The 27,073-nt window shown below is 44.6% G+C and overlaps 1 protein-coding gene across 4 annotated transcripts in view; it reads left to right on the forward strand.

The window, feature by feature from the left end:
* Window positions 1–8,760: 8,760 nt before the first annotated feature.
* The window catches only part of LOC144723341 (TOX high mobility group box family member 3-like), a 71,336-nt gene continuing 53,023 nt past the window's right edge, over window positions 8,761–27,073 (forward strand). For all 4 annotated transcript variants that reach the window (XM_078602052.1, XM_078602051.1, XM_078602054.1 and 1 more), the window contains exon 1: window positions 8,761–10,222. In XM_078602052.1, the coding sequence (XP_078458178.1) occupies window positions 10,112–10,222 (111 nt within the window). In that variant the 5' untranslated portion in view covers window positions 8,761–10,111. The remainder of the gene's footprint in view (window positions 10,223–27,073) is intronic.

Genomic DNA, 27,073 nt, shown 5'->3' on the forward strand with positions numbered 1-27,073 from the left:
TCTTCCAGTTCATTGGTGATGAATAGAATGCCTTGCTTTGCATATTGTGCACTTTATTACAAAAGAGGCTCTGCGAATGCTTAATATGGAGGTAGCAGCTGGGAGATGGCCCTACCCAGTGAGGTGCCAAAGAGAAGCGATAATCTGCTACGTGACCACTCCACATGTGGTCACGTAGAGGATAACAGCTCCCACTGGCAGCCCCGAGTGACTGAGACTCAAGACCAAATGACCATGCTCACTTGGAATTATTTTCCACGAATTACATGCATAATATTGCAAAGAGCAGTTATAATAACACTGCCATTGCTCGGAGAATCGGCTCAGCTTTGTCTGGCTGAATTGGAATAGCGATTAATGCAATGTTACATTCTCATCCGCCGTTCTGTTTAATTAATTAAGATAAAAATGAATTGCGATTTAAAGCTTTCGTGACTGCAGGGATGCATCTTCTTGGTTCTTTCGGTAAAGTCACGTAGAAGGGAAATAATAAAATAATAAAAATAAAACATAATAAAATAATTCTCACGATGTTTCGGCCATAACGCAAGCAAAGGACGGCTGCTTGCGTTGTGGCCGAAACGTTGTGAGAATTATTTTATTATGTTTTATTTTTATTATTTTATTATTTCCCTTCTACGTGACTTTACCGAAAGAACCAAGAAGAAGATAAAAATGCCTTACTTTACATATTGTGCACTTTTCTATGAAAGGGGCATCTCTAAGCACTTAATAATGGAGACAAGGGCTGGGAGACACCTCTGCCAAGTTAAGTACAGACAGAGGTGATGCTCTGTTCTGTAAGGTTACAAGGGGGGACCTGGGGGTGGAGGAGGGCCACAGTAGTTGAATGATGTTGGTGTGGCCACGAGCATGATCCATGCCATGCCTGTGGGCCAACGCAGCCAAACATCATTACATCGATGCAGAACATTTTCAACAGACACAGCTTAGAGCAGAGTAATGCATGCAGTGTGTCCGTTTATAAATAGCGACTGCGATAACAGACAGTTGTAACCTGGAGGCTTCATCATTAGCGGTGGAGTTTACATTTGCGCAAATGAAATAATTAGACGGTATTATTTTACGGCGAAACATTTTCTCTGATCCACAATGTACGGTGATGGGAGGTGGTGGTGGGGGGGGGTACGTGGGGGTTGGCAATGCGATTGGACCAAATGACCTTTGCGTTGTGTAGTGCTGGTTACAAAGCTAATTGCCACTTTGGTTTCCTTAATTGAATGTTTTGCAACAAAAATAACAAGTACACCCACACCCAGTCGTGTTTGCTTTTAGGCCATTCTCTGAGACCAGATCGCAGGGTGTAGAACAGGCAGCCAGCCCCCTTAGAACCCAATACTCTTTAATCCCACACTGCTATGGAAACGGTAAACAAGCAATGGCCCTGTTCGCCACCCACCCACCCATCCACCCCCCCCAGCCACCCAATCCACACGGCCTCACTCCGTCCTTGCTCCTATTAAAATTGCTGGAGTATACCCATTCCTATAATTCGATATTTCAGGTAGTTGGTGAGGCAACTGACAAGGAGGCTGGGTGGGTGACAGCAGTGGAGAATGGAGAGGGTTTTTTTTTTGATGGTTTGTTTGCTTTGCTCGCAATTCGGGCAGGTGCTCTTCCTACGCTGATATTTGTTTAGAGATGGAAGGAGAGAAATGGGTTACACAGCTTGCATTAATCAAACAAGGGATTTCTCTGGGCAAAATGTGTATCTCCCGAAGACTCTGTTAACACCGAACCGGCTGTAAAAACCACAGTGTGCTCCATCACGGTTGTTAAAGAGTAATGCACCTCAAATTAATTTAAAATCCTTCGTCCATGAATAATAATGTCATTATTTTCTATTAATTTGGAATAACAAAAAGGAGGAGGGAAAAAAGCATGTCAGCAATGCAGTTGCACGGACAAATCCTGCTTTCTGGATGTAATTTCCCCTTCATCCCAGCCCTATTATTTTCAGCACACTCCCTTTGTCAGGTATAATGAATGGGAGGCATTTGGCATTTTTCATGGTGGCAATTGCTGCCATGTCTAGAATATTAAACACGCTCGCAGGTGCTGTGAAAGGCAGTGTCCTACCACCAAGCGCATTCGCTAAATATTCCCCGAAACTTATCTCCGAGATGCATTGCGCACTTTTGAAGAATAACCGAGTACCATTTAACTTTCCTCTGGAAATACAGCATGAATGACGGCCATATGTTTGCGTTGGAAAAAAGTATATTTTAACGTATGACAAATTTGACGAAAATAACGTTTTAATTTGTTTCCACTCACCACGTTATTTCACAAATTCAATACCTATTTTGTAGAACGTTTATTGTTAAGACAAAATGTGCTTTTTTTAGAAGCGTGGAAACGTTTGCACGCCAGCCATCGTTCTTCTCCACTCCACTCTAATCTAATTGTTCGCCGCTCTGGAGTACAACACCATGATTGTACTTAACGTGAAAATAGAGTCAAGCCACTGACATCCATATGCTGTATGTGTGTGTGCACGTCTGTCTTGTTATATAACTAGTGACAATTGGTGCCTCAATCTGTCTTGAGCCTTCCCCCTATGTCGACTCAGCCTGAAGTGAGTACCTGATGGGCTCACACTGATGACATCACCTTCCTTACAATTCTGACAATCACCTGATGAAGTTGGTTGTTGTCATCATCAGCGAAACGTCGTACTCAAATTATACATATTGTGGGTTTATTCTCCAACGCACCGGTGTGCTGAAGTTAGTAACTAATCGGCACGTTTTTGTTTACGTGACAAACCTTGCCGATTTGGCTGTGTTGGGTGACGGTGGGTTAACGACACATTTATATTCACGCGATTTAACCCAACAAAAACCTTTATTATGAGTAAGTATTTGTTGCTGGATGTGGAAAAGGAGGCCGGAAATGGTGCTGGCGACACCACCCTGCTATATGCCAAGTTGTTCTCAATTTAAAATAAATAAATTACGGCCCTTTATATTCTTGGCACTTTCGGTAAAGTCACGTAAATAGAAAACAACAAAAAAACCAAGACCGCTTGTGTTGCGATCGAAACGTCGTGGGTTTTTCGCTTTTATTATTTTCAATTTTTTATTTTCAATTGTTTTGTTTGTTTTCTATTTTCGTGACTTTACCGAAAGAACCAAGAATATGAATTCCTGCAGCCCTCTGACAATCCTCTGCTGGTTGAAGGTCTTCCCACACCATGTTGACAATGGGCGATGTTTGACAAGACTGTCGGTGCGGGTTGGTGAAGAGGGGACGCCCAAGAATGATTCAGATATCGCTCACCGCTGATGTTAGGCACGGAGCCAGGAATCAAACTCAGGTCGACGGGTTCATGACAACGGCGTGTGAACCGTTCCAACCACCGCTAGTACCTCGCTGGCATTAATAGGTGCTCACTAAAAAAAACAATCACTTTGTACCAGCTGTCCATAAAGCTGAATGTGCCATTTCTCTCTTCACGTGTTGCTATGCGACACAGTTTGTGTACAGTATGAGAAATGAAGATCAAACACTTTTCGAATCAGACAAAAAAAGTCGCACAAAGCCATTGTTAGCCCTCACATTGAATGTCTGCGCTTCATGCATGCAGCACATAATAGACTATGTTAATTCGCGCTGGGGTAGAATTCATTACATTTATAAATGACGCGAAAACGTGCTGTATGCCATTGTCATAACTTTTTAAGCCTCCCCTATACGTGTGCATATGCACTGTTACAAAATATAAATCAAATACAGTGAGCATATTCAGTGACAGTTTAACGTTGCTGTATACACAGCTGTACAAATAACATGCGCTCTTCTCTATTGCTCTGCAAGCGCCTAATTACTAAAAAAACTGTTTGTCCTCTACTTATCGTCTGTCCTAAGCAGCGTTGACATAAAAGGGATGAATACCGCGATGGATAGCTTTTTTGTTGCAACGTTTGATGGGTGTACATGTATTCCATTTAGCGTTGAGCTTGTTCATCAATAAAGCGATCTTTCCATTCGTGTCTTTACAAAGTTGGTTGTTTGGATCTTATTTACGTCGGAGTGTATTCCACATTCAGTGTTTGGGAGCAGAGAAGGGACGTGCTTCATGGGGATGTTGGCTCAACATCACGACAATATAACCACATGACTTCACTTCAGAAAAATGGAAGAACAATGTGCCCATAAATATAAAGAAATACGTAGTCAATGGGCCCACTTTGTTTCACATTTTATGTCTTTATGACCGCTATAAAGTATCAGGCAGGTGGTGGTGATTTTCTGTGCTATGGCTTTTGTGTGAAAACAAAGGAAAAACAAAGAATTAAACATTTTATTAGTGGCATTTATAGTTTTTTTTTACTTTGGCCACATTAACAACTTGCCTTAACACATGTAAATAATTTAATATGGCATTACATGAAAGAAAGGTAATGTTTCGTGAATATATATACAGTGTGTGCGTATTTATAGCGTGCGCCAAATAATTGCTAAAAGGCAATTAGAGCATTGAGAGTGGCATGTGGATACAAAGATGGCACACACGTGTGTTTATAACAAAATGGTTGAAAACAAGTCTTTGTCAAATAGGGAACATGTGAAAAAAGCCCAATTGTTTTGGACATGGCCCCCCCCACCCCCCATCTTTTCTATTCAGTAAAAGCGTGCGCTTTAAAAACATATTCTGAGCCAGATACACTGTATTAATTGCAATAATTACGCATAACCAAGGCATGTTCTCAAGAGTGCCATCGTCTCTGTGGTACTACTGCCTATATGTATCCCAGATGGTGCTGTCCCAGGCGCAGTCGCCCTTCCATTGCTGTGCTTGCGCTGCAGCTGGGTTAGCTTCCGTGCCTGGTATGCAAGAGGTCGTGGGTTCGATCCCGACCCTGACGCCTGTATATTTGTAGTTTGCATGTTCTCTCCGTGGTCGCGTGGCATTTATCTTCGGGTTCCTCTGGTTTCCCCCTCCACATTTAGAATCAACGTGCATTTAGAGCAGAGTGGCTGCTATACATTTGAACGTGATAAGCCACTTCATTGAGCTATCATTTGTGATAGTCAGGTCGCTTCTGGAAAAGAGCTAAGATAGCTCAGTGGGCCTGACCTGCTAAAATATAAAGCAGTATAGAAGTGCCTCCACTAGAGGGAGCTCCGGTGAGCCCTTGTCATGGAGGGTTTTATGCTGGCGAAACATTTTGGAGGAGAAATCTTGACTTAAAACTTTCGTGACTGCGATCATTCATATTCTTTGGGTCTTTCGGTAAAGGCACGTACGTACGTGACTTTACTGAAAGACCCAAATCATATCTTGGAGGAGTTTAACACGTAGGCTTTCGCCCACTTGATTTCACCACATGTGACCTGCCGATGGACTTACTGTTATGTATATTCTTTGGGTCTTTTGGTAAAGCCACGTGGCTTTAGTCAATATTTAACTGTTATGTATCCAGAGGTGGGATGGGGGGGGGGATTTAAGAAACTTGATGGTTTGAATAAAGGAGTTAATTAGTAAACCAAATATCTAAAATGTACAGATATGCATTTAACATTTGTTTACTGGACTGCACGAGGTGACCTTTAAATCGTGTGGTTTTAAAATATAAGTGTCTCTGTTTTGTGCATAATCGGTGCACAGTATATATTACATTGAATACAAATGCTGTGTTGTGGCTACCTATTTTAGCTCCCTCACCTTTACTGCTCCTAATGTCTAAAAATAACTATTTAATGCCATTTATTTAGAATATTAACATAGCAAATGTCAAAATAATGTCAAACTGTGTACATTTATAAGTTTTGAGGGTGGAGTGGCGGCACAGTGGTTAGAGCATTGTGGTATGAACCTGGCAACGTCGGTTTTATTCTTAGCCATGGGTAACATCTATGGCAAGTGAATCTGAATTTGTCCTGGATTCCACCTCTTCATCAACCTGCCTGACCAGCCTGGTGAAGTATGATCAAACGACCCTTACGATCGACACGATGAAATTAGGTTCTTCATCTAACCTTGAATTGACAAAATAGCCAAAAATATATTGTACACGATTATTATACTCTGTGTAAAGTGGTATACTACCAAGCGATGTAGCCCTGTGTGTACAATAGTAAACGTTACATGCTATTCCTGGGACACGTCCTGCACAAAACCGGCAACTACCTGGAGAAGATGTTAACTCAAGGCTCAGTCCCACGAAAGGCCAAGGCCTACCAAGAAGGGTTTGGATTGATGACACTGTCGTTGCTGTTTGGACAGGGCTCAGTATGGGACAACCCATAAGAAAAGCCAAAGACAGAGCCCCGTGGGCATCGGAGAATCCATCTCGCCACCAGCCCTCAGATCGAGGAAGGTTCAAAAGGAACGATACTTTAGAAGTCAGCGGTGGCTAACCGACGTCTCCTGAGCCACATGCGGCTCTATAATCCACCACATGTAGCTCTATCGAAGGGGCATAACGTAGAACATACTATCACAGCGGCAAAGAATAATGAATGTCTCCCATGCTGTGCCGAAAACTGCCAATATATACACTGTTTAACATGTAGGCTTTCGTAACCAATATCATCCATAATAGAGGTTTTTTGGGTTATACGAATTGGCCACGTTCTGTTGACGTGACAAGCTTTACTAGTTGGCTGCGTCGGATGGTGGCGGGTTTTAACAACACTTTTATATATTTACGCGATCCAACCACACAAAAACCCCATTATGCATATACACTCTTATATACATACACTTGACTCTTTGCAAAACTCATGGGTCCTTTTTGTCTCTCGGTCTACGACAGGTTTGCCACCCATGCTTTAGGTGGTGTGAGAAGCTGTCGTGGTTGAATGGTGAGCACACTGGAACTTGCAATTCAGAGGTCGCCGGTTCAATGCGATCTCCTTGTGCAGCACGTGAAGCAATGTGCGAGTTTATTATATCCAACCGCCTCTGTCTACTCAGTGGCATAATGGGTGAACCACAGGCCATCACCAGGTTGGGTGCGGTGGGGTAAAATGTGGGTAACCCCACCTCTTCCGGCCAACGTGGAAGAGTAGTCAAAAATACCCTTCAGAGGGGTTCTGCAAAGCTCACTGAAATAGAAGAAATTACTTGGCGATACTGAATTTGCACGAATAACAAAATAACCTCAGCACGTTCCTCCATAGCATTGCATTTAAAAAGAATAAAACTATAATCGGTGGCGTTTTTGGCAATTGCCTTTCACAGCAGGCACCAGAGTCAATAGAGACCTTGTCTCTAGTGAAGGCCCTTCTGCCAGCAGTGGTATGAGCAAGTTATTGCAGGGTTGCACCGTTACATTTTTTTTTACTTTAGGTGGCTAGACGAGACTCGTCATATCAATGTGGATGTTTTGTTTGTTTTACCACTGGCAAGGACGACACTTTGCGACTTTTAAATTTACCGTGGCGTGGGAATGTTTTTTAAATCATCTGTTATGAGCACATTGCATATATATGTATACACACGTTGTATATAAACACGTACACATCTCAAAAGGATTAATTACACAGCCCTGAAAACTAAGGCACTGGCCACTGCATAACCACACGCTTATGTTAATGTACATGCCAAAACAAAGCGTGAAAAGGCATGCAATTAAAACATCCAGTGGTTTTTCTCTGTGTGCCACGTGTCGGTAATTTGCATTATTGATATGCATGGTTACAGATAACACTGATTAAGAGATGTGATCACGCGAACGTGCGGCTTAATTATCCTCTGCGTGTAGTACTCCAGTCGGACACCCATGGCACTCTTCCCCGACACAATTGCTAGAGCTGGCTGCATGCCTCCCTCCCTCTCTCCATCTCACTCTCTTCTTACCCCGTTGCGAGCAAAGAGAATCAAATACGTAAATAATGAATGAATGCCACCTCCCCCCTCCTCCCTCCTCCACTGCCCACGCAATTCGCGCAGCGCGCCGTCGGATTGGATACACAATTACATTACATCATACCCATAGATGGAGCAGTGGGCCTGGTCTCAGCTCATCTCTCGTGCTCACGACTGGAAGAGAGAGAGAGAAGGGGGGTGTGTGGGTGGGTGTAGGGGCCGGTGCGGTGGGGAGGGAGTGGTGGGTGGATGCGTGGGGGATGAACGAGCAGGAAGAGAGAGTGGGGTGGGTTGGTGGATGGGTGGGTTGGTGGATGGGTGAGCCACACCAGAAGGGGGGGGGGTCTACGCGCTCCCGTATAACAAGTGGGCAGGGCAGCTGATGTGCGTTGGCGCTGCGCACACCCAGCGCAACCCCCTCCAACCCCACCCATCCCAACCCAGCCCACGACACCATCATACCTCCCTCCCCTGCTCCACGAACCCTCCCCTCCCATTGCATTACTCACAGTCCCAACCCCACCCCATCCCATCATAGCCCAGCCACCCCTCCCCCTGGGGGGTGGGGGGGTAAGGAGGCGGAGAGGGAGGAGGAGGGAGGGGGGTGAGATCTGGGGCTTGCGCAGGCGACCACGGGGCTTCCAACACCTAAGCAGTGGGGCGCTTGACCGTACTGAGCATTAGCGCTCACTTTGCCGTGACCAACGTCCGCATGTTACTCCCCCGGCGAGATTGATAGTGGCTTTGACGGGCAGCTGTGATTGCTGTAAGCAGTTTGTTTAAATAATAAATAAAATAAATATAATATAAAGGTGGCTGGCGGTGGGGAGGGGGCCACCGGCAAAATTGACGTTCTAATATTACAGCTCGTGTTTAAAAGGCAGTTAACTCTATCGCGTAAATATATTTTTTTGCGTGAGTTGGTGGGTGGGGGGGAAATAGGGGTTTTTGGGCCTCTTTAACGAGCATCTAGAACAATTATTTACTCAAATTTTTTTTATTTTTTTTGGTGGTGGTAGGAACCTGTGACTTGAGCAGCAGCAGCAGCAGGAGTAGCGAGGCAGCAAAGGGAGACCGCTCCAAAGAGCGACTGTGGTTATTGTTGTTGTGCTGCTTCTCATCCACGGGGCAAGCGGCATCGTCGGTGCCGGGAGTCGCTTGTTCCCTGGCCGTCCTTTCTTTGTTGTGTCACCTCGTGCGGCGCGTCCCGTGCTGGGATAACATCATCATCATCACTAGAAAGGGGGCAGTCCAACGCGCTAAATATTCTCGCTGTGCGCCATTGGATTCGGAAGACAATCAGAGGGGGGCCGGCCGTCTTGTCGCGTGAGTGAGACAGGCGGGGTGGTTGTTGTGTTGGGGGGTGGTGGTGGTGCGAGACGTGGCTCTGGGGGGTGGTGGTGGTGGAGAGACATTCGCAACACGGAGAGGAAGAGAGTAGCAGCCAGCGTCGGTGGTGGAGAGAGGCGAACAGATTAAGAATGCTGTAATAAGCGCAACTTTGGTCGAATCAATTTTTTTGGTTGCTGCTCTCGAAACTACAGCGACGGTGAACTCGGAATTGGCGTCCCGGGAGAAGTTAACGGGGCTCGCGAAGTGGAGGAACAATCAAAGTCGCCCTCGGTCGGGACTTTTTGTTGAACGCAATTAACTTTTGCGCGTGTCCGTGTCGAGTTTTAAACGCGACAACTTTGGCTTAAGTTGGTTCACAAAGACGCGCAATCCCGTCGCCTGCCTCCTGAACATCATCATCATCATCCGCTGCTGCTGCTGATGATGATGCGTCTGCCACCGCCGGTTTCCGCTGTCTACTTTGTAAATCGCTAACAGGGAAAAGAGGAGGGTGGAGGTGGAGGAGGAAGAAGGAGGAACAAGAGACCCGGACTGATGTCGCAGGAGGCTCGGAGAGCCACGGGGTTCGCTGGTTTTTACGCGTTCAGTTGAACTGCTGTGAAAGCGGCGTTTGTCGGCAGTCTCAGGCGGGGTTTGGGGGGGGAAGGGAGGGACAGGAGATAACCCACGAGCAGCACCGGATCATTAACTCATAGCATTTACTAATTAGCTGTAATAGTAAACCACGCACGCCTAGTTACCGCAGTTATTGCGCGTCTATACGGCGCATGCGTTCCTAAAACGAAAACTCATTATTAGCAACGGGAACAAACAAACAACAGCAACAGCAGCCAGCAGAGACATCGACCATCATCAGCATCATCATCGCGATCACCGGGGACGAGAGGCGAGGAGTCAACCCACAAGACCGTGGCCACGATGGACCTGAGATTCTATTCCCCGGCGGCTGGGAAATGTTTTCCCGCAGAGCCCAACTCGAGCCTCGACCCGTCTCGCTGCGCATCCTTCCCCTACTACACCAGCGGCAAGGTGATGATGGTGATGATGGTTGTGGTGATGGTGATGATGGTGATGATGGTTGTGATGATGGTGATGATGGTTGTGGTGATGATCGATGATTGCGTCCGTGTCTGTGTGTAAAGTGAACGCGTTCAGCGCTCCGCACTACGAACCCGGCGCGCCGAGTTCGACTCCACCGCCAGTGGCGCTTGTGCGAAGTGGTTCTGCTGTCCCTCGTCTAGGTCGACTCGGCCTCGAATGAGTACCTGGTGCGGTGCGTGAAAATTTTTATAGTAATACAAAAAATACATCTCCACTGGGGAGACAAAGGCGGCCGGGTGCGGTGCTGGCCACCCGCTCGTGTGCCGTGCCGGCCTTAATAGGTGCTCGCTAACAACACTTGGCCCTACACGTGGGGGTATGGGGGGGGGTGTCGTTGTGTCTGTGGCTGCGCACGGGAAACGCAACTCCCTCGGCATCCTCGGCTCATCATCCCCCGGTTGACAATCTCGCAGCGCTCACACACGCGCACGTGTGTACGAACGTGCACGTGTATGGTGTGTGTGTGTGGTGTATGGTCTGTGTGGTGTGTGTGTTTTGTGTGTGTGTGTACGTTGCTGGTGTGTATGGTGTTGTGTGTGAGTGTGTTGCTGGTGTGTGCGTGTATGTTGTTGTGTGTTGTGTATGGTGTGTGTGGGGTGTGGTGTGTGTGTGGGTGTGTGTTGTGTGTGTGTGTGTATGGTGTGTATGGGGTGTGGTGCGTGTGTGGGTGCTGTGTGTGTACGTTGCTGGTGTGTATGGTGTTGTGTGTGTGTGTACGTTGCTGGTGTGTGCGTGTATGTTGTTGTGTGTTGCTGGTGTGTGCGTGTATGTTGTGTGGTTATGTATGGTGTTGTGTGTGTGTATGGTGTGTGTGGTGTGTGTATGTGTGTGTGGTGTGTATGATGCTGGTGTGTGTACGCGCAGGCAGTGATTGTTGCTTTGTGCTTCGCCTGCACGTTCACGTGCGCGCTTGTTTGACGGACGAGTAAGGGAGGCGAAGTCGTCGTCGGGCATTGCGAGTAAACTAAAGCACCGCGACACCGTCAGCTGAGCGCTCGCTCACGCGTTACCAGAAGCCGGCAGGCACCACGCTGTTCACCCTGTACCACAACGTAGGATGCACACACGTGTATGTGTGTGTGTGCCTGCTTTAAACTATATCGACGTGCCCCCCAATGCGATTATTGTCAATGCAAGTTACGTTCGCGCAAAGCGTGGTTGCTGGTGTACCCGTAGGGATGTATATATGTTGTGTTTGTGTGCCCCCTTGTTTCGACAAAGTCAGGTCGTGCTTGTTAGTTGTGTGTCCACTGCGTGGTGGGGGGAGGTGTCGTGGTTGTGCTAACACAGCTGGTGTTTGCGGGCTCGACACGCGAGTTTGTTTCGGGTTGACGTTTTGTTGGGAGATTAAAAAAAAATTACTCTGTTCTGTTCCTGAAGAGGGCCCCCGCAGCGAAACGTTGGCAACATCACGCGGTTAAACGACGTGTGTGCTCATCGAGGAATTGTGCGAACATATCAATTGAAGGATACCTCCTGCTAACGGGGTTCTTGAGACTCCGACGATGCCTTCGTGTACAGATCACCCATCGATATACTTATGGAGTGGTAACGCCAACGACCCCGAGGCGCTATGGTAGAAACGAAGACTTCACGTGGCATTCGTCGACTTTCTCAACGCGATGTTCTCGCAATGACAACTGGCGCCATGGGACGGTCCTTATCCTCATTTATTTACTCCTCTCTCTGTCTTTCTCGGATCCTCTGTAACGTACGAAGCGATGTTAATGACGTGTATTAAATATTAATAGCGATGGGAGGCTTTTTTTAGTTTTTTTTGTATCACGACAGCGCTGTAACGAACGGGTTGTGTGTTTTTTGGGGCTTTTGTTTGGTAAGTGGCGGGTGGTTGTTGCGTTATTAATTCCACTTAGGCCACGAGGTGGCGGTAGAGTGTTGTGATTGTTCAGTCGATCTGTGCGGAGATGGTAGTAAGCATCCCCATCTCCACTTGGGTTATCTTCGGGTACTCCCGATTTATTGACACGTGCCAATTCCTTAACGGAACCGGCCACGCATACAGACGTGGGATCCTCCTGCAAATCTAACGTTTAGAGTCGGATAAGGCCTTCGTAAAAATAAAGGGCATTAATCTCACGTTTAAATTAGTCGACGGATATATTAGCACGAAACACAATTGCTATTTAGGAATTACAGCGAAGCGTACTAAATGCAAATCAATTCATGCTCAGTACATAACCTCGTTTAGACGGCCATGGAATTACAACAGGCACATGCATTGGAAGTCAAATCGTTAATATTTTCACTTTTTTACATAATTGGTCAGTTGGTTTTTAAATACTTTATGCAGCCACAACGTAGCAGGTGTGAAGTGAACAATTATTAAGCTTCAAATCAAGATTGAACAATTATTATAGTAGTTTTTTTTTATGTATATAATGTGGTTGGCCGTTCTTGAATGTAGATTTCAAATGTCCGCATGTAGAAGCATACAGCGGTGGGTTGGATTAGAAAACTTAACAGCTGATTTGTTTTGGACTACGCACTAATTAATAGCAAAGTTCGGTCAAAATCCCAGTGACGAAGTGGTATGGTGACGCGTTCATCTAGCAGTGGATTTTACCCCATGGTTCATGCTACTGATGTGTCTGGAGTATAATGACTATTTTGTTTGCTGCCGTTGCTGCGTTGACAATGATGCTCTGGGACATTTTTATGATATAAATCAAGATATTTGGCAAACGCAAAACTGCGTGGCTTTAAAAAAGTAACAAAAAAAACCGTTCACAGTTACGTTATAGATGTAATGCAGGCTGAATTCGGTACCATTAATTTACTTCGTGATGATTGTGTGCTGGTATGTCACATATGTGGGGAGAGTTGTTTGTAGGGTACACCTTTGAACGCAAGCAAAATGTTGATTGTCATATATTTTTTAATGTGCAGCATATGCATTATAAAAAAATACGCTTTTTGAAAGCTACCTCCATTGTACAGTACGTGAGTCGTGCACTTTATATTGTGAGACCATTAAGTGAAACTCAAGCCTTCGCAAAACACACTTATTAAACATGACTCCGACCCAGAATCCTTCAACAATATGTAACCCAAACCGCATATAGCCCATGCCACCGCCACCCCCCATTCTTAAGCCCACTGACAACATTAACAGGAGAGTAATCTGCAATGTGATAAGGCTCGATTTTTTTCAATTTCCTTTATTTAGAAGCAGGTGAACGCTTGCCCAACGCGATACAATATCTCCTTTGCAAATTCAGACACTGGTCACCCATACAAAAGACCATTGTTATTATATGTTTAGATAACTAGTGGATTCACATATTTGTGTTTGTTCTCTGGGATGTTTTGCGCTATGCCATAGTCATTTACAGGAAACTGCTACTCCAACATTCAAAACGAGCGTGCAATAACATAACATGTAAGCGTGACAAATATCCTCAATTTAATGCGACCAAATTCATCCCGAAATTCACATGTGTGGAGTCACACTTTGCCAACAACTCTTCCACACTGTTTATGCAGTTTCCCGATCCGGCGTGTTTATGTGTGTGTGTATATATTACGCGTTATACTGCTATTGACTACAAAACCGTGCATGTGCTAAGAGATAGGCATCTTCAGGACAGTGTTGTGGGGATTAAGCAGAGAGAGAGAGGGGGTAGTTTGCACGCATGCAAGGCTGCTGTCCCTTAGCCCTGTATGCGCCATTCATGCTGTCAAGCAATGATAGCGAACCGCTTCTTCCACGCGATAGCCATCGCATCCACAAGCGAAAGCGAGGGGCATGTGGTTACGTGGGGAGGACTTTCACCCACACGCTTGGAACGCGCCGTCTTGTGGCGATCAACGGGGGAGTGTTTCGCTTGCGCCAAGAGAGAGAGAGGATCTTGTTGTCACCTTGTTAGGAGTTTTTTTCTTTTAAAGAGAGCATTTATTTTCATAATCAACGTTTTTGAGACAAATAGTTCACTGCTTTAGCCCACCGGTGTGTTGAAGCGTGAAACTACAACATTTACAAAAATTTTTTGCAGTGAACTATTTGTCTTTTGTCAACGTGACACTTTTTTGCTGATTGGCCGTGTCGGGTGGTGGAGGGTTACGACACATTTATAAATAACGCGATCTAAACCCAAAAACGTTGATTATGAATAATATTGGTCGCGAAAGCCTTTGTGTTAAACTGAGCATTTATTTTTTGCGGATGAGTGAATATTGCACAATTTCGTTGCTCGCTTGGCTCTTGTCCGTATGCTTACGAGGGGTAGTGTCGTTGGTGCCTTCATTACTGGCATACCAGCTGATCAATGTGCAAATCGATGATCTGTGTTGCATTTATATTCTTGATCTACTCTCATGCGCAAACGGCACCCACAGACTATTGGGGGGTAATCCTGAAATTGGGGGTAATCCTGATGAAGTAATTTAGAGTTTAATTAAATTGAGTATTGCTTTGGAGCTCGGACAGCATCTGAAAAGGGTGGCTAATGTCGGACTTAATGTTATTTGGGATTCGGGTTACATAATTGTTGCAGTGTGATTTGTGTTTACCAAGTTAACGGAGGGAACTATATAGCATATATATCGTGGACTGCAAGTTGCCAAGAGAGGGGTTATCAAACAGCTGCTAAAAATCGCAAGCACGATACATTTTTTACGTCCGCCTGCCAAGTAAATGAGATACCACGGTGGCGAGATGTTAACTACCTCGCCTGGTATGCAGGGGGTGGTGGGTTCGACCCCGACTCTCGCACCTGCCGTATATTTGGAGTTTGCGTGCTCTTCCCGTGATCGCGTGGATTTTTCTCTGAGTCCTCCCGGTTTTTCCCTCCACACTTAGAAACAAAATCACGCGTTTAGGGTATTTGGAGACTGATATATATTTCCACGTGATAAGCCACTGCGTTGAGCTATCATTTGTGGCCAGGTCGCTTCTGAAAAACAGCTATACAGCTCAGAGTGGGCCTTACCGGGTAAAATAAAAATAGTTGAGTTTAAATTGTAATTCCAAGCCGAACTGTGTTAACCCCCCCCCCCCTCGTTTCTTGTCCAACACTTTACAGACTGTGCAGGGGCCAGCTGTAAGACCCCCAAGCTGAAAGCCCCTAAACCCCCCCCCCCCCGAACACCAAATTGTAATAATGTTACAATATCCAAATTATATTGTGCGTGCTGTGTTGGTGACTTTTTTCATCAACACCCTCCTTCGCCTTATCAGCGTGCAAACAGCCGCTCCTTTGCTTTGTGCAATATTGCACGGACGCCCTCTGTCTAGGAAGAAGGTTAGTTGTACCCGGGGTCTTGTGCTTTCGTGTACAGAATGTGTAAATTTCCAAGACTTGGACCCCGCGGCTTTGCTTTCCGAGGAGTATCGGCTGGTCTGCACCATTACCCCGTTTTAAAGGTCCAACAACGAGCTTTTGCCGCACCCCCAAAGAGGAACGGCCGCCCGGGTCGTTCGGCTGAGTAAACTGTTTTGACAGATCATTTGACAAAAGCTTGTGCTACGTGTGCCGTAGAGTTTCTTGTGTTCTCTCGTGTTTTGAGACTAACGCATTGTGAAAATCCTTAACCCGTGCAGTGTGAACCCGAGCTCAAGTGCCCAGACATTTTCTAAAACTTTGATCCAATAATAAGGAGTTTCAACATAATGTATCGGCTATATTTACAGTTAAGAAAGGGGGGGGGGGGGGCATTTTACACTTTACAAAACGCATTAGTGAGAGTGTCAATCTTCTTCAAAGTGTACATTTTAAAAATAGTACTTCCAAAATGACGGCTATTTTAGCTTTCATGTGGACTTTGAAAGTTGCGCTTTTTTATTGCACTGGAAATTGTGAAGTTCCCCGAGGTTTCATATTAAGCAGAGCACTGTGGAGTGAGATTAAGCAGACCAGGTTCACCAGCGTCGGATGTGGCTTTTTAAATTCAACGTGCATTTCACCGAGATCTCGAGGTTGTGTTTAGCGAGCTCTACGCGGCACAGCGGATGCGGGTGCTTTGGAAAATCCGTGCTGGGCATTTTGCAGTCTTCATCACAGAGTTAAAATCAAAGCCTCGATCATTCCAAAGTATTGCTCAGGACTTCCAGTTACACTTACAGGCAAAGCACTTGCGATGTGCTGAAGTGACAGCTGTCAAAGCCCCGCTATTGCTCTGGGCGTAAAATTCCAGATGTTCAAGAAACACGTTCCATGGCTGTCAGTATGACTCCATTCCGTCTGGGGAATGGTATCCAGTCCAGGCTTTTGGCTCGCATTACTGCATTCAGATACATTGCAGTGAATACAATTGATATATTTTTGTTGGCAGTTCCTGTATGGATTGAAGCCACATTGTAAGCTTGATTTGCAGATAAAGCATTGTAGTTCCTGGGGGTCGTTTCAGCCATTACTCACCATCGTGTGATTCTGGAGTAGATCTGCATTGTTTTCAGTGAGGTCACAGATAGGTTATCCCCTGCCAGCCAATAGGCTCATCAATCATCTCAAAACATTACACGATTGAATTGTTATGTGCAAAAAGAAATATTGTCCTTTATCAATTCACCCAGCCGGGCATTGCTGTTTTATCACTCATTCATTCCCATGATGAATTTGGTGTAAAAGGTATACATTTCGCAATGAAAAATATACAGTGGAGCAAAAATAACACGTACGGTATATTGAAACAGCGTGTGACGAATAGTGAGCATCTCATCAAAATACAATATATCGAATGACGGTTCTCATTTTCATTCATGTATGTTTAGCGTGTAATTTTGTACAGCCCCTCCGTCAATCCACTGCTGGATAAAGGCCTCTCCACACCGTGGTGGTCAGAGCCTGCTGGTGAAGGATGAGTGCCAAGGACACGTTTCAAATATCACTTTCCACTGATGTTGACCCTTGGCTGGGAATATAACTTAGGAAGCTGGGTTCATAATGCGGTGCGCTAACCGTTGTCTGCCATCGTTTCCCCATTGTATGCTACTGCTTCTTCCCTATATGTGAATATATTGCAAAATATATTTTCATTCCACGTTCACGTAGTGTGCAACGCAATGCGTGTGCAGCGTTCACATCGGTAAGTAGAATACATGTGGATTGTGTCGAGGGCATTGTACGTGCAGCGTAATTTTTGTTCAACATTTTATAGCAGTACAATTAATTTTGCTTTCATAAAGTACAACAGTGTATTATTTCCTGTACAGTGAATGTAATCAGCAGTGACATGGTAGATAAGCGTGGAATGTCCCTGGCTTCAACGGAAACTTTTAAAAGCCATCCCTCGTTGCCTTTTTGAAACAATTAAATGCCTTATTCCCTACAATGCCAGTGGCTTCTTTGTATCTCATTTTGAATAATTTTACATTCATAAATGGCTATTAACTTATTAAGTAAACACTTTACAATCAAGGGGCCCTTTGTAAAGGGTGAAAATGTGTTACAATGTGCCAGAATCGCTGGAGCCTTTAAAAATGTAAAATTGGCAGCGATCCCGTGCTAAATCCAGCCTTGGTTCTCTTGAGTAATAAATGCACAGCCTAGAGTGGGACGTTTTGCTTGAGCATGAGCCAGCGCAACGCATGATGAAAGACAGAACAAGATATTACATTTACACAGACGGCACACAAAAAAAATAAAAATGACACATATGAGCATTGGCTTGGGCTTATGTGGAGTAATTTAATATTTTATTTCTGACTTTTTAATTTTAATGCACCGTGCTTCAACTCGGCTTGCTTGAGTGTAACAATTCATTCGCATTTAACTCCTTCGTATTATTATGTTACACGTTATTATGTTACACGCTCCATAATAATAATAAAAAGAAAAGTTGGTTAATTTGTTGGCCAAAACTTCCGTGCTTATATTTGAATTTAATGTATAGTATACCATTATTGTTAAATAAAGAAGCAATGCATCATTATTACAATTGTGCATGCTATTTTTTAAATCCACAATTAGATAAAATTCAAGTACATTACAAGCATTCCGTTTCTGTGGAATATATTAACAGGACATTAGTTTAAAACTCGGTAGTACTTCGCCGCTTCTCTCCTAGGTATCTCTCAAAGGTTGTACAATTTGTCAACTATATAAAACAGTCATGTTCTTAAAAAACAATAATATATAACGGACGTAAAGTTTTCCTGAACTGACGGTAATGATTAAAGTGTACTGAACGTTTTTTTTAGTTATTCCTTTTTTTTTCAGTGTAAACTATTTACTGTGTAACTGCATAAAAACAGAGGCACTATAAGCCAAGATCACGAGCAAGTCTGCAATTCATGCAAGCACATGGTGTCCTGTGTCGCTTTAGAAGGGCCCTCTTGTCCCATCGGATATTGCTGCTGAATTAAAATAAAAGCGTGTTTGTTACTGTGGCTGATTTTGTTGCCGCTGTGACCAGTTTCTTTGTGGCAGTTGTGTTGATCTTGAAGTTGATATTGGTTGGCGTAACTGTTCTTGCCAGAGCGTCGGTTGTGCGGCCATTAGGACATTTTTCTCGGATTTTCTTTAAAGAACTTTCTGACCTTGAGAAAAAAAAACTGAATGAATATCCATGGTAAAAATGTTGTTGAACGCTACAATCGAAGATTGGATATGTCTTCAAGCGTCATGTTAAACGGTGTACGTTTAAACGCATGGCATCGTGTATTTTTTATGCGTTGCGTTTGACTGAAATGCAAGCAACAACAATGAAACTGACATAAAAGCGCCTTTTATAAAATTGCATTGTGAGAAGTGCGGTAAGTAAATACGATGTCATTTATCACAATGGCTATTAGCCAAATAGGGGGCTGTAATACATACGTGGGGGTAATTGGATGTATTAAAAAAAGGTAATAATATAAGTAATGTGGCTCTGCAGGCACTGTGGCTCAATGAGGCTCTCCAGGCATTGCTGCAAGATCAGCATTGCCACCATTTTGTGTCAAAACACAGGGTGCGCCCCCAAACACACACTGAAGTAGTAGTAATAATACAAATATACTGATATAACAATCATCACGCTTCCAGAATGTGGGTCTGGCAGCGGGCACGCAAGCGCAGAATCCATTGTTGAGGCGTGCAATTGTTCGCCAGTCGGTGTAAAAAGCACAAAAGTGCAAAGCCAGTGGCAAGCTTTGAATAAAGGGGGGGTGGAGGTTGGGTGGGTGGATACTTCTCTAAAGCACCCCCCAACTTGCGTCTTAAATGGATCAAGCATATCAGCAAATTGTTTCGTAAAGCTGTTCACAACCACCCCCAACGCCCCCCCCAACCCATTCTCCACTTACTGCCACTGTTTTGTAATACCTTGACAAGCATTGGTACACACCGTGTCTGGAGCTTGTAACAAACATCACCTGAAAGCGCACACAATTCTGTACGTCTTTCCCTCCAAGGCAGTTGTTCCTTTACTTATTTATGAGTTTGCAGTCTTATGAAATACACACACGCCTGGATTGTTAATAAAAAAACACTTTTGTGATTTTTTTGAGAAACTAGTTTGTTTTGTCGGTATATATATAGATAGAGTTGGTGGCACAAGCCCATAGAAACACACGGAAGGCCAAGATTTCGCTGATGCCGCTGTCATCTTTCCACGATGTAGTCTATTAGTGGCCTAAAAGGTTAGAGGCACCGTGTCGACGCGTGTACAACATGCAGAGGACAGGTTACGACTCGCATCCAGTGGGACGCAGGCGCGTGCTCTCCGTGCCGACGGGAAGGAGCTTTTGGGATCGCTTTGCGCTGAGCGGTGCCATTTCACAGCCGGATTGCCACGTGCGCGTAAATCCCGTGGATCTCCATATCATCTCCAGGATGACGGCGCTCGTCAAAACAGTTCCCACTTTAGTGTGCACGATTTATTCCTGCCCGCTACAAACTGCCCGGTTTCGCTTTTGCTGATGAATCGAGTGTTCTGTGGAAAGCCAGGGGTTTTTGCGGCGCGCAATTCACGTCTGCAGAAAGCGGTACCTGTGCGCTGACGAAGAGGCAGCGGCAATAAGCGAGCCCATTCACCGCACGTAGCAATAACTGGCGTCGTCATTTTGTAACCACCGTACACTATCCACAGACTCAAACGCGGTATCAAAATGCACCGCTTACAGTAATGCACCGTACACCGAATTGCCATTTGCAGTTGGGCAAGCGGAAATGCACCATTTACAAATAGCACAACACAGTATAAAATTATTTAACGTGAACAATTACGCCTTGGTTACTAACTCGGCAGAAGCAAAATGTTATGTACAAGCCAATTTAGCAATGCCACTTTCTTGAATTGGTCGGTGCGACGGCTGTTTCACAAGGAAGCATTGTTTATTGTTTATATGGCGGCGTGCAGTGCGTTGGACGTGTTCGTCTGGCTGCGCTGCCCGCATATGGTAGCCAACTCTGGCCACATATGGTAGCCAACTTTGGCCGTAAATGTCCCACGGACCCTGAATGTTTTTAAATGGTAGGGGACGGTAGGTGGTATCAAAGTCCACCTCTGAAATGCAACCCATACAGCCTGCCACAGGGCCAGCCCCACCTGCCCGTTGTGTTGTGTCCAACAAGAGGGCCCATTAACTTGAAATAGCATTTTAAATATTAACGATAGAAGACAATTATGATTTCATTTAAAACCTCAGTGTTAAACTCATTTTAAATCTGATTGCCACAATTGTGCGTACCGTGACAATTTATAAAATTTGTATTGTATTGAAGAGTGTACTTTATAGACCTGCAATACTTGCTTACAGGCCTATAGTGTTGCCAGACTAGCAATTAATTGTGAACACAATAGATTTAGTGTTTTCAATGTTTTCTCCAAAATGAAAAAATATTAAACTTAAATGCCTTGTGACACGGAGTGAGTAATTTTTGCTTTCAAAAAATGTTACTACATAACGTGGAGGTTGCCTTTTGAATCATTACATTAATTTGTGTAATCACAAGGGCACAAATAAATTTAGAAGTGCTCAAATGCATTTAATTTCAAACATTTATTTTGAAGCTAAGTGCATAAAACACATTGGAGGGCGGGGGAGAACTACGTGTCAAGGAATTTTTGTGTTAAAAGATTTTTTTAATGGAACGACATTTTCATTTCTGAAGCCGTACATTTTCATTGTCCGCATCATTTGATCTCTCAGAATTCATAGTGCCTTTTAGTGAGGTGATAGGTCGGGCTTCAATGCTAAAGTGAAGGTTGAAACCCCCTGAGTTATGAGAGACACAGTCAAAGGGGACCAAATTCCAGTTTCTGTGTATAGATAATAATATATTTGGTGTGAGGTATAAGTGGATAAAGACCCACCCTCTCTTTTACCTGATTTATTTTTGAGCTCGAATGCCCGAACCTCAAGAGTTGCCACAATAAAGTAAGGCTATCATCGCTTGTGGATGGGGATGGCACTTGATCGGTCTTTGGGTGTGTTTTACTTGCTTCAGAGGCCCTTATCTGATAAGTACATTTTGGGTTGTGCTGTCGTGGGGGTTGGGTGTGTGAGTTAGAGGAGGGGTGTGGGGGGTGTGAGCTTCGGTTTGTGGGGGGGTGGCAGTTGTTGCAGCACAGTGGGGGGGTAGTGCAGCATAAAGTGGCTCTGTCACTCTGAATGGCCCCTTTCTGTCTGTCTGCGTTGACATATAGTGGGGTGTGTGCACTATGGCATTATACAGTCCATAAAAAAAAATCATTTACAATAGCCCTACACATTTTTTTTCTTATGTAAGTATGATATTTTTTTAGAGTAAAAATTCCACGGTGCAGACGTCATTACAAACACAACTTTAAGGAGCTGATTTAAAAAGCCAGGGTAGGTAAAACGATTTAAACAATGGCTGCCGGCTTACTTTTCTCCTCCCATCCCTAAATTGAGCGTTTATGATCCAACCATTGCCTGGCATGAATGTAAACTAGATGCCACACTTAAAATAAAACTTATCAGTGCCTCCCTGAAACATTGCAAAAATAAATAAAATAAATAAATGTTAGCCCAGGGAGCAATATTGTTTCAGCAACAACCTCGTGGAAGATAATTGACTAAAAGTCAATGGGGAAATGGAATTATAAGCTCCGATTGCTGTTTAAGTGATTGTAAGGACAATCCACCACAACACGAACTGCTGGTATTTTGTTGCTTTGGGGGTGGGTGGGGGGACAGGGCGTGCTTGCAGTGAGGACAAGTAGCGCTGGACAGATGGCAAGGGGGGAAGAGGCACCGCGGTTATGAAGAAAGAGTCGAGGCACTCGAAATGCCGAGTTTACAAAACGTACGTGCTTGCCACCCCTCAGTGGGGTGGTGGACGGGCGGGGGGGCAAGGAATTACCCCCGCAAAGTCAGGTGAACGGTGAGTTTGCATTTCTTCCGGCGGGGGTGCCCAGATTATTACATTGGCGGAGGCAGGTGGCAGGTGCCGGTGTAGAAGGCGGGGGAGAGACAAACAACCCAGCCCACTTAATAACAAACAGGGGACATTAAAAACGTATTTCACCGTCGTTTTACAAAAATTGTCTCCGAGGCATCGGCACTTGCGGCGGTGGCATCTGCTTGCGAGCGCGCACCTCTTTAAAAAAAAATAGAAAGAAAGTGAGAATTGTACGTTTTAGCGAATTGATTTATGCCTCCGATTTACTGGGGGGATGGGGGTGGGGCGACGAGAAAGGTGCTGCCGACACGCGGCTTTTATTCCCATTGAAAAATGCCCCACGGTTTTTTGTCCGCGTAACCCCGGGGTCCTCCTTGCCGGCGTCTCGGTTCCCACATCATCCTTGGCCTTGTGTGGCTTTTTCGTGGCTGTTTCCAAGGGGAAGCTCACGGAATCCACGCAGATGCACGGCGCTAATTTGTTCCGGCCACCCCTTCTCTCTCTTCCCCCCCCCCCCCCTTTCGTTTCCATGGCTTGATTGACGGCTCACTCTCTCTCATCCGAGCACAGCTGCGCACTGTCATTGTGTTCACATTACTGCAATTACCATAACTCTGTTCACGGAATACTAATGCTGCTCTATTACAGACTAATAGGCGAGGAAGCAAATTGCAACATCAAAATACATTTGTTTCCAAAATGTTGCTTTGCATTTCATTTCGCCATTAGCTAGGCACGGAGGAACAACGGAACAAGCACAATGTGAATTAAATATTTCCATCACAGTGAGGCAATTGCTTTGGATTATTATTCAGTTTCTTGTTGTGTGATTACACTTTTTTTTAATATATATCTTAGCCATGTAGATAAATGTGAAAAAGTACAACGTGCAACTTAGTAGTTTTTTTTTAATGTGTTTTGATATTTTCATCAACACTGATTTTCAGAAGAACAGTGAACTATATGCTGGAAAAGTATACTTTAGTGTTGTGCTGTATTCAAACATGAGTGGCAATTGGAAACCAAAATAATTTGATCATATTTTGTTGAATAAAATCAGCAATTTAATTGCATGTGTTTGGCTTTTGAAAGTAATTGTAGAAATAATGTGGACTGTCGCAGTGTTGCATGTACAGTTCTACACTCCACATACAATACGTTAATTCAGCAGTGCAAATGATTCGCTGATACCGTCTTGGCAGTAGTTCACAAGCACACAAAAAACTCTGCATTCATAAATGACACTGCCTTAAAAAGTATTCCATGCGGCGACGTGTTTTCTTTTGCAATGGCCATTCTTCACAGCTCATAGACGGACCAGTCCTGTACCGTAATATCATTGGGGGGGGGGGATGGAGCAGTGGCACAGTGGTTAGCTCGCTCTGCTATGAACTCGGCAAGCCCCAATGTCTGAACTAGTCCTACACCCTGCTCCCCTTCAAAATTCTGCACTGACCAGTGTGGCAAAGTATGGTCACACAGCCCCCATAATTGACATTCAATTTAGGGCCATTCATCCAGCAGTGATAGTAAGGATACATTTATATAATTAATGTCATATATACACTAAATAGTGTATAATTAATTTGTATCAAAGAAATCATGCCAGAGCAGTAGAACAACATATGTAATGCACTGTATTTTTATGTATTTTTTTACTTATACAGCCACTAACTAAATCTGAGGGAATCGCCGTGGGTACACCAGCTGCCTGAAGCAATTTCGCCAGTGACTTGTATCTGGCTGCCTGCTGCGCATGTGAAGTGCGTGCGTGCCGTGCACTTGCCAAGGCTAACTTGCCATACGTCCTGGCATCAGACGGACCGAAGTTCTGCATCACTTTGGGCTGTTAACCGAAAATCACTTCTAATTGCTCCGTTAATATTTATACAGGACGAGGCGTACGGCGGCGGGTGGTCACGGTCTTTGCCTGATTCCTTCCATCGGTGATCTGCACCCCTGCTGATTAGCGGGGTTACGAATGTGGAGCCGCGCATGCCGAGGGTGAACAGAATGATGGTTGGGGCTTGCTTTGAAAACCCAGATAAGCACAATCACGTCCGCGAGTTTTTATCGGCGCGACGTTTGCTGTTTGTTGCCTCGGACCTTGTTTGAGTTCATATCCGTGGTTGGCGTTTACAGTACGAGCTTTGTTTTACACATTTGCACGTCCTACATGCACCACCAAGTCAGTCGTTACGGGGGAATTGTGTAATATTTTGTATTTCTCGGCGGGCTGTAAACTGTTATTTAAGCGTCGTAATACGTGTGCATGCATACGAGAAAGCACTTTCTGTTTATTTTGTGTAACGACCCTGACAACCTCACATTGTGGGCCAACCTTTGTGGTGTGGTTTTTATTTTCCTTCTGGCGCTCGGTGTTATGATTCAAAGAATTTGCACGCAAATACAACATATATGCAGGGCCAAAGGTGAAGGTGTAGTTTTAGCTATTTGCGCCCCGTGAGGGTGAGAAACTAAATCAAGAGCAAACATTTCAAATGCGCCTTTGTGTTAGGCGTGAAGTCTCTGAATGTAAACCCGTAATGGATAGGAATACGTGGACAAACGTACCTGGGTTAAACGTGTCTGTGTGTTGCTTTGAGAAATGTGGAATTTATATGGTGTGTTTTGTCGTTCCGCTGGCAACACTGCGCCTGAATGCGCCTCGTATTTATTCCCGCTTAGCGTAGAAAACGTGCAAGATTATGGAACGAACAGGAGGCACTTCAATCCATCAAGCCCGTTGATCAAAAAACGAGGTCCCACAGAGCAACGCATGCCCACAGCCGATGCACGCGAGACTCAAATTCAGGAGAAAACCGACTCATTTGCCGGGCACCGCTGGGGAAAAAACTAAGAAGAAGTGCTCGCTGTTTTGTTTGCGAGGAAACAAATTGAGAGAGTAAGAGCAGGTAAAATACTGTGGAGACGCAATCCTCCTTGAAGTCCCCCTTGTCTATGCCACAATCTGTGCGACTGCCGCCAAGCGGCTGAGAGCTGAGTAGCCCAATTGAGCAAGATTGATGGGGCATTGAACCAATCACATGTGAGCAAATTAATGGTCACATGTGGCTTTAAAAAAAAAACTCGGTAAGAGGAGTTTACATAAAGTTTACAGCCAGTTCTCAAACACATTTTTGGTCATGCTTTGTGAATTTATTACATTTTGTTAGCATATTTCATTTGTTTAAAATACGCATGTGATGGCGAACGCTTACGTGCGATTGGCTACGCGTACTCGCCGTAACAGAACCAGATGCGTGAATCTTAACAAAACCTAAATTATAGTACCCTGCTGCAAACCCATTTGTAAACTGTCTCGTTACAAGCAGCACCACAGGTAAACTTTTCTTAACTGTGGATGGTATATCAGCAAAAACACCCCCCCCCCCCCCAAAAAAAAAATCCCTCTATCAATAAATATCTGTGATGAAGGAAAATAAATGAACACAAATCTTCCCTGCCGCTGGTTTTTAAATATTTTCCTTTGTGACCTACGAAATTGTTTTTTTTCTTGTCTCTAAACTCATTACAAAACCATTTGGCACTGGGCGACAATATGATTGGTTTGAGTAATTTCACTGTGTATTACACGGCACACTCGGTGCAGCATTTTGTTGAATCAATTCACACTCTGGCTGCTGCTTCAAGGCAGCAGCCAGGGAGGCTTAAAAAGCCTATGGCGTGCACTTTTCCCTACCTTTTTTTCTTCAGGGATGATTCTCCATTCTGGAATGTAGTTCTAAAGGATTGTTTGGCTGGGTGTGGTGATGGCTGCGCACCTGCAATGCAGCAAAATGGAGGTGGGGGGTGGGGTTGGTGGACCACGTTGAGATGATGTGCTTGAGACTCCCATCGTCGGCAGGAGCAGCAAGGGGGCACTTCCTATGCAAAATACTCCTGAAGTACAGTAGTGTAACAAACTGCCCACGTGTAATGATCCTCCAAACGGTTATTCAGCTCTTAGGCGAGACTTTAGTGGGAAGATGAACAATGTAATCTATGATACCTTTTTTGCCCAGAATCGAAACTGATGAAACAAAAAAAAGAATGGGTTTTTACCTTTCTGGCAATAAAACAGGAGGTGTTAATGTGATCAAACGACAAATAGATACCTATTACAAGGCATCAAGTCTGCATTAGCCGCAAATACTTGTGGCAATACATGCAAACGAACATGCTGCGATAATGTTTGCATTGTCTTTGAAACTGATTGGCCTACACCAGAGACAACCATCTTTATGGCCTTGTCTCACTAGTGCTAGATCAGAAAACGCCAAAAGGCGAACAGTACAAAGGCAATGCAAGTATCGATCAATACCACCGCGTAGGTTATTGTGGTTGTGCTGTTTCAGTTCCTTAAGAAGCTTCCAGCACGTGGAGCGAAACGTGGGACATTGTGCTGAACAACACGCGACACACCACATCGCAGAGCCATTAATGAAGGAACATTTTATTTTCGACGACG

This window comes from Lampetra planeri, chromosome 17 (genome assembly GCF_965212315.1).
Source record: "Lampetra planeri chromosome 17, kcLamPlan1.2.h2, whole genome shotgun sequence".
Classification (NCBI taxonomy): domain Eukaryota; kingdom Metazoa; phylum Chordata; class Hyperoartia; order Petromyzontiformes; family Petromyzontidae; genus Lampetra; species Lampetra planeri.